This window comes from Phyllobates terribilis, unplaced genomic scaffold (genome assembly GCF_046119375.1).
Source record: "Phyllobates terribilis strain yellow unplaced genomic scaffold, ASM4611937v1 Scaffold_3__8_contigs__length_932513732, whole genome shotgun sequence".
NCBI lineage: Eukaryota > Metazoa > Chordata > Amphibia > Anura > Dendrobatidae > Phyllobates > Phyllobates terribilis.
Window position 1 is genome coordinate 569239954 of NW_027362763.1, and position 12081 is coordinate 569252034.

At 43.2% G+C, this 12081-nt stretch overlaps 1 protein-coding gene across 5 annotated transcripts in view; it reads right to left on the reverse strand.

Annotated features, from left to right (window-relative positions):
- Positions 1–12081, reverse strand: part of PDE10A (phosphodiesterase 10A) — a 662280-nt gene that overhangs the window by 77413 nt on the left and 572786 nt on the right. For 4 of the 5 annotated variants that reach the window (XR_012318032.1, XM_073671428.1, XM_073671426.1 and 1 more), the window contains one exon: positions 5547–5670. Coding sequence is in view for 4 of the 5 variants with exons in the window: in XM_073671428.1 (XP_073527529.1) it covers positions 5547–5670 (124 nt within the window). In the remaining variant the exon portion in view is untranslated. The remainder of the gene's footprint in view (positions 1–5546; positions 5671–12081) is intronic. The other variant, XM_073671427.1, reaches the window with a different exon arrangement.

Consider the following 12081-nt stretch of genomic DNA (forward strand, 5'->3'; position numbering starts at 1 on the left):
GGTACAATGAAATCTCAAGACTAGCAAGGGATTCTAGAGAGAAATGTGCTGCCCAGTGTCAGAAACCTTGGTCTCAGTCGCAGGTCATGGGTCTTGCAACAGGATAATGACCCAAAACACACAGCTAAAAACACCCAAGAATGGCTAAGAGGAAAACATTGGACTATTCTGAAGTGGCCTTCTATGAGTCCTGACCTAAATCCTATTGAGCATCTTTGGAAAGAGCTGAAACATGCCATCTGGAAAAGGCATCCTTCAAACACGAGACAACTGGAGCAGTTTGCTCATGAGGAGTGGCCGAAAATACCTGTCGAGAGGTGCAGAAGTCTCATTGACAGTTACAGGAATCGTTTGATTGCAGTGATTGCCTCAAAAGGTTGTTCAACAAAATATTAAGTTAAGAGTACCATCATTGGAGTCCAGGCCTATTTCATGAGTTAAATTTTTTTTTTTAAATTCTGTGGAAGCAGGGTTAAAAAGCAATGTCTGACTTTCATTTGTTCATTTTCATAGATTATTAATTTATTACTTTTGTCAGATTCAAGTTATTTCTGTGACCATTGTGGGTTTTTCTTTCATTAAATGAGGGGTACCAACAATTTTGACCACGTGTGTAGATACCAGCTGCTGCTGCTGCTCTGTACGCTGGAATAAAACCAGCAGTAAATTCAATAGTAGAAAGGGATTAATGGATAATTCGGCTGCGCTGCTGGTCAAGAACATATCCAATGGAGATGGAGTTGAAGGAGTTTGTTCAACTTTGAAACGTGTTTATTAATAAAACTGCTCTTTGTTCATCAGGGAAAAAAACGCAATGCTAACTAAAACTGCTCTTTGTGAAACACCATCCTCTCCATTGGATATCTTCTTGACTAGTAACACAGCAGAATTATCTGTATATCCCTTTCTACTATTGCTGAGGAAGCAAGTTAAACAGTATTTTTACTATTTCATTCCAATGTCATTTAAAAGTAATCTACAATACAGACCAGGTAATATCTATTACCTACTAATAGGTAGGTAGGCGAGTGGAGAATACTGCAGTCTCTGCACAAATATACATTTAGGGACCGACTCATTAAGACTGGTGTTGTAAATGTAAGTGTTAATCACAGTTTACTATATTGTTGGAAACTTGTGATGCAATATATCATCTGGCCAGTAGAAGGCAGCAGAGAGGCCCGAGTTGCACCGCAGGGATTTGGCAGTTGGTGGTTGTTGCTAGGGGAGAGTGAAGCTACGCATCATTGGAAAAAGGTCTGGATAGAGCGGTGCGACTCTTATCTGCTTTTGGTGACTCTGGGACGCGTTGTTTGGCTGCGTTTGAGAGATCAACACTCTCTAAGAGATTCAAGCCAGAGTTTGATTATTCAGGACTCAGCCCAGCAATGACACTTCAGTCTCAGGAGGTACCGACACCATTTACAACTATATACACTGCTCAAAAAAATAAAGGGAACACTTAAACAACACAATGTAACTCCAAGTCTATCACACTTCTGTGAAATCTACCTGTCCAGTTATGAAGCAACACTGATTGTGAATCAATTTCTCCTGCTGTTGTGCAAATGGAACAGACAACTGGTAGAAATGATCGGCAATTAGCAAGATACCCCCTATAAAGGAGTGGTTCTGCAGGTGGTGACCACAGACCAATTCTCTGTTCTCATCCTTTTATGCTGTTGTTTTGGTCACTTTTTCATTTTGCCATTGCTCTCACCCCTAGAGGTAGAGTAGCATGAGGCGGTGTCTACAGTACAACCCACAGAAGTTGCTCAGGTAGTGCAGCTCATCCAGGATGGCACATCAGTGTGAGCTGTGGCAAGAAGGTTTGCTGTGTCTGTCAGCGTAGTGTCCAGAGCATGGAGCAGATACCAGGAGACGTGGAGGGAGTCATAGGAGGGTAACAAACCAGCAACAGGACCGTTACCTCCTCCTTTGTGCAAGGAGGAACAGGAGGAGCACTGCCAGAGCCCTGCAAAATGACCTCCAGCAGGCCACAAATGTGCATGTGCCTGCACAATCGGTTAGAAACCGACTCCATGAGGGTGGTATGAGGGCCCGACGTCCAGAGATGGGGGTTGTGCTCACAGCCCAACACCGTGCAGGACACTTTGCATTTGCCACAGAACACCAGGATTGGCAAAGTCGCCACTGGCGCCCTGTGTTCTTCACAGATGAAAGCAGGTTCACACTGAGCACATGTGACAGTCTAGAGACGCCGTGGAGAGCGATCTGCTGCCTGCAACATCCTTAAGCATGACTGGTTTGGCAGTGGGTCAGTAATGGTGTGGGGTGGCATTTCTTTGGAGGGCTGCACAGCCCTCCATGTGCTCGCCAGAGGTAGCCTGACTGCCATTAGGTACCGAGGTGAGATCCTCAGACCCCTTGTGAGACCATATGCTGGTGCTGTTGGCCCTGGGTTCCTCCTAATGCAGGACAATGCTAGACCTCATGTGGCTGGAGTGTGTCAGCAGTTCCTGCAAGATGATGGCATTGAAGCTATGGACTGGCCCGCCCGTTCCCCAGACCTGAATCCGATAGAGCACATCTGGGACATCATGTCTCGCTCCATCCACCAACGTCACGTTGCACCACAGACTGTCCAGGAGTTGGCGGATGCTTTAGTCCAGGTCTGGGAGGAGATCCCACAGGAGACCATCCGCAACCTCATCAGGAGCATGCCCAGGCGTTGTATGGAAGTCATACAGGCATGTGGAGGCCACACACAATACTGAGCCTCATCAGGAGCATGCCCAGGCGTTGTAGGGAGGTCATACAGGCACGTGGAGGCCACACACAATACTGAGCCTCATTTTGACTTGTTTTAAGGACATTACATCAAAGCTGGATCAGCCTGTAGTGTGTTTTTCCACTTTAATTTTGGGGGTGACTCCAAATCCAGGCCTCCATTGGTTAATAAATCTGATTTCCATTGATGATTTTTGTGTGATTTTGTTGTCAGCACATTCAACTCTGTACAGAACAAAGTATTCAATGAGAATATTTCATTCATTCAGATCTAGGATGTGTTATTTCAGTGTTCCCTTTATATTTTTGAGCAGTGTATATATGCTCATATATAAATAACTTATTTAGGTCTAGTTAGTTAGGAGAAAAGGCCCCTTCTGTAAGAGACACTTAAAAAAAAAAAAAAAAAAAAAACTGTTCCGAGTATGTGATTACCAAAGTACTAGCACAACACTGTCATTTTATGGATATATGCATAGAAAGGGTTAATCGCATGTATTTTTGCTGTCATATAACTTAATTCTGTCAACTGTACCTGTGTATACTAGGTCGGTGTTATTTAGAGTAACTGCTGTCATTGTATTTGCTATATATACGCTATTTACCTACCATCCTTTGTTTAATAAACAGGTTAGTAAATGTTCATATTATATTATCTTATATTTGTGCTTGTCTGCTGATTGCTGCTGTACCACTCGTCCTGTGGCCGTCCCTCGGCCACGTTTCATATACACCAGTGTTAATGAAGGGGAATGGTAGGGTAAAATGCACTGGATTCAAATTTGTCAAAGCTGACCAGGACTGGCACGAAAACACCAAAATTTTTGCACATCACATTAAGCAAACATTTTTCTATTTGTTAAAATGAGGCGTAAAACACTGATGAATCAGCCCTTCGATCATGTTCCTAGAGCATGGATATGTAGACTTCTTTTCACGCATAGAAGCCATCTCCATTAGAAGTCAAACACTTATCCATCGTGCAATAACATAAAAGGGGGCATAAAGCCCTGATCTCAATAACGGAGTCTGTCTGGGACTACATGAAGAGACTGAAGGATTTGTGTAAGCAAACATCCATAGAAGTATTAATAAAGACTGACCGTCGCTTCCAAAACAGAAAACTGGTGTGTACAGGTACTTACTAAGAGTAGCCATCTCCGTATACAACAAATAAAGTAGCACTCTGTAATGCTAATATCTTACCTTCCCATTCACATGCAGACTTTAGTCTCTAAGAGAGGATTCACATTAGGTAGGTTCTTGTCAAAGAGAAAATGTCTTACCGTGGCTGCCGGATACACATGAATTGGCCAATTTATGCGCCAAGATTTCTCAATTATTTCTATTTTCTAGAGTAGTAATGCTATTCAAATTTCATACATTTCAGAATTGCATACTTAGCGTTACAGAGTGCTTCTTTATTTGCTAGTTACATCCATAGAAGAAGATCTGTGGTTTGTTCTCCAAGATGTTGGGAACAACCTCCCTCCCAAGTTCTTTCAAAAACTGTGTACAAGTGTATCTAGAAGAATTGATGCGGTCTTGGAAACAAAAAGCGGTCACACTAAATATTGATTTGTTTTTTTTCTTTTGTTCGTTAACTTTAAATCATAATTATCGCACATTAATCCACTCTTTTCACAGCCAACATATTCTCAAAAGACTCCCAATTATCTTAAAGAAACCCTATCAGCACTGAAAACAATACCAGAGGGGATAGGGACAGCAAAACTTCTCTCAAATACACACCATTAGCAAATCAGATTCTGTTCAGTGTTACATGGACTTTTAGAATAATCGTATGAAGGTAAAATATTGCCAGTCTCAGGAGCCATCAACTGTAAGAGAATGCTAGATCCTATGCTCAAATCTGACAGGATTCCGAGGAAACTCAATTTGACATTTTGTTGAGGCATGGGTTCATAGGATACAATGGGTGAATCAATTCGCCCATTTTCTCATTTTTCATAAAATCACCTAAGCAGATTAACAAACATGGTCATTGTTTCACAAATTCATCTCAATAGGGAGTGAAACAGCAACACAAATCAGGTGAAAATGATCCTCACTTCTTCCTGAACCTTTCTCTATATCGAATATTACATATTAGGGATGGAAAGATATCCACCATGTATTCTGCAGCCCTAATAAAAAGGAGGAACATACAGTTGCTTGGAAAGGGTTCATCTGCAGAAGGGGGACATGGCTGTTTAAGGTTTAATATGTTAAATGGAGGACATAGCTGCTTGTAAAGGGCTAATCCGTCTCTTATTACACACTGTGCAGAGCCAACTGCAGCCATACCATACAGAGGAAAAGGCTGTGGGATTTACTTCTGCTGCTGCTTCTAACTTCCTTCTCCTGCTGCTCCAGAATACAATAGAATCCATCTTACATTGCTTCTTACACAAGTACTAAAGTACACTCAGCATTAAGATACTGTAAATCTTCCCTGTGTTTATATGCTGAACACTCAGGTCTTCCCCCACAGAGTGGAATCTCTCAGCTCCAAAGCAGGAAATCACACCGAGCTGTCAAAATAGTGATACATTGAAAAGCCCTATTTAAAAAGCCCTACATCGAAAAGCCCAATTTCTTACTCATCATTTTTCTAATTAAACTGTATATATTTTAAAAATGTTTTATATTTTGACTTATTACATGAGGTTTACGGATGTCCAAATAATACTCACAAATGCCACTGGTGATTAAGAAATATTGAATGTAAAAAGTATTACCTTGCCAAAATGTTCACAATTTAATACATGATTTATATACATTAGATGCTCTACCTGTTTTGATAATATCACTTAATTCATAGAGAAGTAATTTGTTGTCTCCTCCAGCATCAAGCCGCTGTTCCATGTAACTGTTTAATTCATACACAACTCCTTGCATATTTGTATCCTGGTACTGCTGAAGGGAGAAAGGAAGCACTGTTACAACATGGTTACATACTTAGATGCTTTTAACAATTGCTGAACGTTATCCAACCCAATTAGTTAGCAATTTACTGAACTGCAGGCCTAAATGGGTCTTCTCCCTGGTGAAAGGTGTACGGGATTGGAATAACCTCTTGGTGATTGAGCCAATTTTCACCTTAATGACCAAGGCTTCTTATTTTTCTTTTCTTCTCTTCATGACCATTGTACTTAATGTTGGAGGTAAATTTAGGTCAATATGCTTTGTGTTTTGTTTTTTTTAACCAGTTCAAGACCGGGCAATTTACCCTCGTTCTTGACTAGACACAATTTTAGGTATATTTTTTCGTACATGTGGTCTAAAATTTATTTAAATTTTTTTTTTAAATTTTGGATATTCACGAAATTTTTGCATCTTTTTTTCATGATACATGGAGCTTCATTTTGGTCACAGTCATTCTTTTTTTGTTGATAGCAAGCGATATTAGTGGAAAAAAATGAAATAAGTGTGTGGTCCAAAAAAGGGAAAAAACAAAGACTTACTATGCTGCATTTAATTTTGTTACAGTACCCATTCCATAACAAATATTTTTATATACTGTATTGGGGATAGGACTGGAAAAAGCTATTTAGATTGACAATGGCAATTTTATTAAATTTTTTTCATTTATTGTTACACATTTATGAGCATATGAGGGGCACAAAGATCTTTGGGGGTGGGGTGGAGATATTTAAATGGTGATATAATTTTACATTTTCATCTTATTTCCCTTGTAAGGCCGGAGTCACACTCACTTATGGCATCCAATGAGAGGGTATCGGATGTGATATGCTAATGACACTCAGCTCCTGCTCTGCAGTGAGCGTGAGCCGAATATCAGTGCTCTGTGCTCTGATCTGCTCATATCAGAGAATCGGAGCACAGGTGCGGAGGGGACGGAGAAAGTAATTCCCCCATCTCCTCCATTGCCAGCGTCTTTGCAAATCGCACTGCACTCAGGTGATAGAGTGCAGTGCGATGTTTCACACACTCTGAGACTGGTATTGGTGCATGTGATCCGAATTTCTTATGCAATCGCAGCAAGCTGCGTTTTTTTTTTGTTTTTTTTTCTTTTTCAGTCTGATCTCGATCCGATTGAAGCTGGAAAAAAAAACATGTCGGCTTGCTCTACGGGTCCTCTAGCGGTCTGACAGCTGGATCCCCGCTTCGGAAACTACAGCATTGCATGTAGCTGTGCTACTATGCAGTGACATTTTAGAATGTCACTGCAGAATAGGAGTGGATTCCACTTGGACATTTAAAGTAAAGGGGTGTTTTTTTTCCATTCTTTGCCAGCCAGCATGAAGAAAAATAGAATTAGACTTACCGGTAATTCGGTTTCTAATAATCCTCCACGACAGCACCAAAGAAGGAAGATGTCACCCCAACCTAATAGGGACAGGAAACACAAAGAGGTCAAATAGCCCCTCCCTCATCCTCCTCCAGTGTTTTTATAAAGGACCACACAAGTATGGATGCTTCAAATTATATTTATTCTTATTCAAATTAAATTATTTTTTGGCTAACCAAGCCAGGGAGGGAATTACCAGTGCTGTCGTGGAGGGTTATTAAAAACCGAATTACTGGTAAATCTAATTCTATGTTCTCCAATAACCCCCCACGACAGCACCAAAGGAGGAGTACCAAAGACTCATGTTTAGGGTGGGACAATGGCCTGAAGTACTTTCCGCCCAAAGGCCAAGTCTTTAATGGACATTAAATTAAGTTTGTAAAGCTTGGTGAAGGTATCGACCAAGGACAATGTAGCTGCTCTACATATCTGCCCGAGGGAAGCATTAGCCTTCTCAGCCCAGGAGACGGACATGGCTCTAGTAGAGTGTGCTTTCAGCTTCTCTGGCGGTGAGAGATTTTGGATCTGATATGATTCTACAATTGCTTTCTTGATCCAAGTAGCGATGGTACCTTTTGAGACTTTCTTTCCTCTGTTCTGACCAGATGGCTGAATAAATAGGTTCTGATCCTTCCTCCAGGCCTCTTTTTTGGAGGTAGTGAAGAACGAACCGCCTTACGTCCAAAAAATGGAATTCTTCTCTTTTATTTTTTGGGTTCTGACAGAAGGAGGGCAGGATTTTCTCCTGTGATCAATAAGAAGGCCTGGATTTCTCCCACTCTCCTGGCCGAGATAATTGCTACTAAATAAGTTGTTTTCCACGCTAATTTATCCAGCTCTATCGAGGCCAAAGGTTCAAACGGTGGTAGTGTCAGACCTTTAAGGACGATATTAAGATCCCAGGAGGGAACGTGGTTGATTATTCTGGGACGCAGACGAGTAGCTGCTATCATGAACCTTTTTACCCATCGATGTTCGGCTAGGCTCTGGTCGAAATAGGCACTTAGCGCTGCGATCTGTACCTTGAGGGTGCTGAGTCTACGGCCTTTTTCCAGTCCCTCTTGTAGGAAATCTAAGATCTGGGTCATATCAGGAGGCTGAAGATCTGGCATATTTGGTTTATACCATGCTAGGAAGGTCTTCCATATTTTGCTGTATATGGAGTTTGCTATTTGTTTCCTACTTCTTTGTAGGGTATGAATTACTTGGTCTGAGAGTCCTTTGGCTTTCAGGATTGTGAACTCAGAAGCCAGGCCGTTAGATGGAGGCTCTCTGGATCTGGATGGAGTATTGGACCCTGATGGAGAAGGTTTTTGATTGTTGGCAGAATGAGGAGTCCTTCTATGCTTAGGCTGTTTAGCGCACCAAACCAGCTCCTTTTGGGCCAAAATGGGGCTATCAAGATTATCTTGACCTCCTCAGTCCGTACTTTCTGTAAGGTCTTGGGTAGCAATGGAATTGGGGGAAAAGCATAAGCTAGATGGAAACGCCACCTGTGAGCGAATGCATCTATCCCCAGGCATATGTCATCTGGATCTAGGGAGAAGTATTTTTCTGCCTTGGTATTTTGGCGCCTTGCAAAGAGGTCCACCTCCAGATGACCCCATCGCCTGGACAGCATGTGGAAAAGGTCTGAGTTCAGTTCCCATTCTCCCAGATGGATATTCCTTTTGCTCAGAAAATCGGCCTGGATGTTGTCTGAGCCTTTTACGTACAGACCTGATAAGGAACGAAGATGTCTTTCCGCACAGAAGAATATTCTTGCTGAGATATTTTTTAGATTCTTGTACCTTGTACTCCCTTGATGGGACTGGTGAGCTATGGTAGTCACGCTTTCTGAATAGACTTTTACGTATTTGACGGCAATGATTGGAGCCTATATTTTGAGTGCCTCCTCCACTGCCTTTAATTCGCGGAAGTTGGAGGATTGTCTGCTGGTCTCTTCTGTCCAGACCCCTTGGAAGGGGGTTTTGGCGACGACGGCTCCCCATCTCGTCTTGCTGGCGTCTACCGTGTCTGTTATCAGAGGAAACGGAGTCCATGGAATCCCAGTTCTTAGGTTTCTTGGACTGAGTCACCATGACAGGGATGTCTTCACCTAATGAGGGATCATGATCTTCCTGTTTAGGGAGCCTGAGGATCCGTCCCACTGTGCGAGAATATAGGTTTGCAATACCCTGGTGTGAGCTTGAGCCCAGGCTATGGATTGGATGCAGGCTGTCATGGAGCCGAGGGCTGACATGGCAAATCTTAGGGACACCTTGTTCCGGGTCTTCAGATTTGTTATCTTGGATCTAAAAAGTATCTGCTTGTCCCTTGGTAGGAAGGAGGTTTGTCTGGTGAAGTCTATTAGAACACTCAGGAACGTTTTTTCTGTGGCAGGGACCAGGTCTGATTTTTGATGATTTATCAACCACCCTAGGGTGGTCAGGACCTGGATTGTCCTTTGCAGATCTTCCTGGAGTGATGCCACTGAGGGACCTACTAGTAAGAAGTCGTCGAGGTAGGGAATGATGCAAATTTTCTCCTTCCTGATAGAAGCCACTACCTCTGACATAATTTTGGTAAATATTCTTGGTGCTGTGGATATTCCGAACGGCAATACGCTGAATTGGAAGTGTAACGTCTGATCCTTTTGAACCACCGCAAATCTTAGAAATTTTCAGTTTGATGGATTTATGGGGACGTGGTAGTATGCGTCCTGTAAGTCGATGGTTGCCATCACATATTCTTGTCCTATCAAGGGAACTGCTGATTTGATGAACTCCATCTTGAATCTTCGGTAAATGATGTATTGATTTAAGGTTTTCAGATTTATTATTATTCTCTAAGTGCCGTTTGTTTTTTTTATCATAAACAGGCGTGAATAGTGGCCTGTGTGTCTTTCGGTTTTTGGGAACGGTGAAATAGCCCCCAAGGATAGCAGGTTTCTTAGGCCGGACATCAGGGCGGTTTTTAATCTTGGGGAGGATAGAAGAGTTATTCTTACTTTCCTTGGTGGATATGAGGAGAATTCGATCTTCACCCCTTCTTGAATTGCTTTCAAGATCCATTGACTGGAGCAAATCTTCTGCCATTGGGGAAGGTATTTCGTGATTCGTCCCCCTACTCCTCTGGTGTCACCGCTTTTGTAGTCGCTGTCCTTTTGAGAAAAAAAATATTCCTATCTTTCCCCCCTTTCGGGTAGCTCCATCGACCAGACTTCCCCTTCCCCCTTGTACTGAGGATTCTGCTCCCGAGGGGAGCGGAAGGGGGTCTTTTTGTAGTGTCTGGGTTCTGGCAAGGATTTCTTTTTATCAGCCGCCTTCTCCAGGAGGTCGTCAAGGGCCGGCCAAACATATATTCTCCCCTAAAGGGAAAGGAACAGTGTTTTATTTTGGAGGTCACATCACCGTTCCACGATTTCAGCCATATTGCTCGCCTTGTGGAATTTGATAGGACTGCTGCCCTGGCGGTTACTCTCACAGATTCTGCTGAAGCATCTGCCAGAAAGTCAGTGGCCTTCTGCAGTAAAGGTAGGGAAGCTTGTAGCTCTTCTCAGGGTGTGCCCATAGCTAGATGCTTTTCAAGTTGGTTGAGCCATCTCGACATGGATCGTGCAACACACGTGGAGACTACGTTAGTGTTCAGAAGGGCTGCTGATGTTTCCCAGGATTTCCTGAGAAGGCTGTCCATCTTGCAGTCCAGAGGATCCTTCAGTTGCGACGAATCCTCGAATGGCAATATTGTCTTTTTAGCGACTCTTGCCACCTGAATATCGACCTTAGGTATCTCGGTCCAACATTTTGAGGTTTCTTCATCTACCGGAAACCTGTCTTTCAATTCTGTTGGTTTATTCAGTCGTCTTTCAGGATTTTCCCATTCGTCCAGGATTAGGTCCTGAATGTTCTTATGTACTGGAAACACCATCTTTTTCTTCGAACGAAGACCGCCAAACATCTCTTCCTGAACTGATCTAGTGGGCTTCTCTTCTACCACCTCCATCGTTCTTCTTACTGCTGTGAGGAGGTCTTCCATAAATTCCATTGAGAAATAATACTTCTTATTTTCCAGACCTTCCTCCGCTGGGCTAAGTTCACCTTTCTCTATGAGGTCTTCTGGAAGGGATATCTCGTCCTGGGAGTCCGAATCTCTTTTTTCTTCCAGGGAAATCTTCCTCTTCTTAGCCTTTGGAGGTGAATCAGAAGTGGATCAGGAAAAGGAGGCCAATGAAGATTGAACCTCTTGACAGACTATGCCCTTGATTTCGTCTATGAGGGACGGCTGCTCTTCCCTAATAATTTTCTCTGTACTTTTTTGGCATAAATATTTTTTGTTTGAAGAAGATAGCTTTTTTGCACAAATAGCACACTTCCGGCTAGACTTATTTCCTGGTGCAGGGTAATTAATGTATCAATTCTAACCTTCACCTAGGAAAGGACCCCCAGTGCCAGACTTACTGGGACTGGAATCGCTCTGGGCTCCGCAGACATGGAGAAGATAGATTCTTGACCATCCAGTGTATAAAATACAAAAACGGATTAGGTCCTACCTTAAGATGTCTTCTGTCCAGGGCTCTTATATAGGCGACTGGACTCAGCGCTCTCCCTCTTTCCCTGGGGAGGGCGGTGGGAAAGCCCCCCCCCCCCCCCCCGGTCCAATTGTGAAGCAGGAACACCTGCGATCACCTGCTGTTTCTCTCTTTTTTTTTTTTTTTTTACTATGTGTGCCCTAAACGGACCGGAAGTAACCTAAGGGACCCAAGTTTTGGCATCCCCATCACTTTCCGTCTGTTTTTAGGTCCCTGCGTTCCAGGGTGGAATGCAGACCGGAAGTGACGTCATCCAGCGGTCCGCATCATTTCCGGGATCCGGCGCGCGTCTCTCCCGCTATGGAGATCGCCGAAGGCCGCCTGAGAGGGGGGGAGGAGCTGGAGAGCTCGAGGAGGCCTCCAGCCAGACACTCACCGGACCTTACCCGCAGGCGCGGACTCGATTGGGAATGGGGGTCCTGAGTCCCGGAGGAGACGGGAGCAG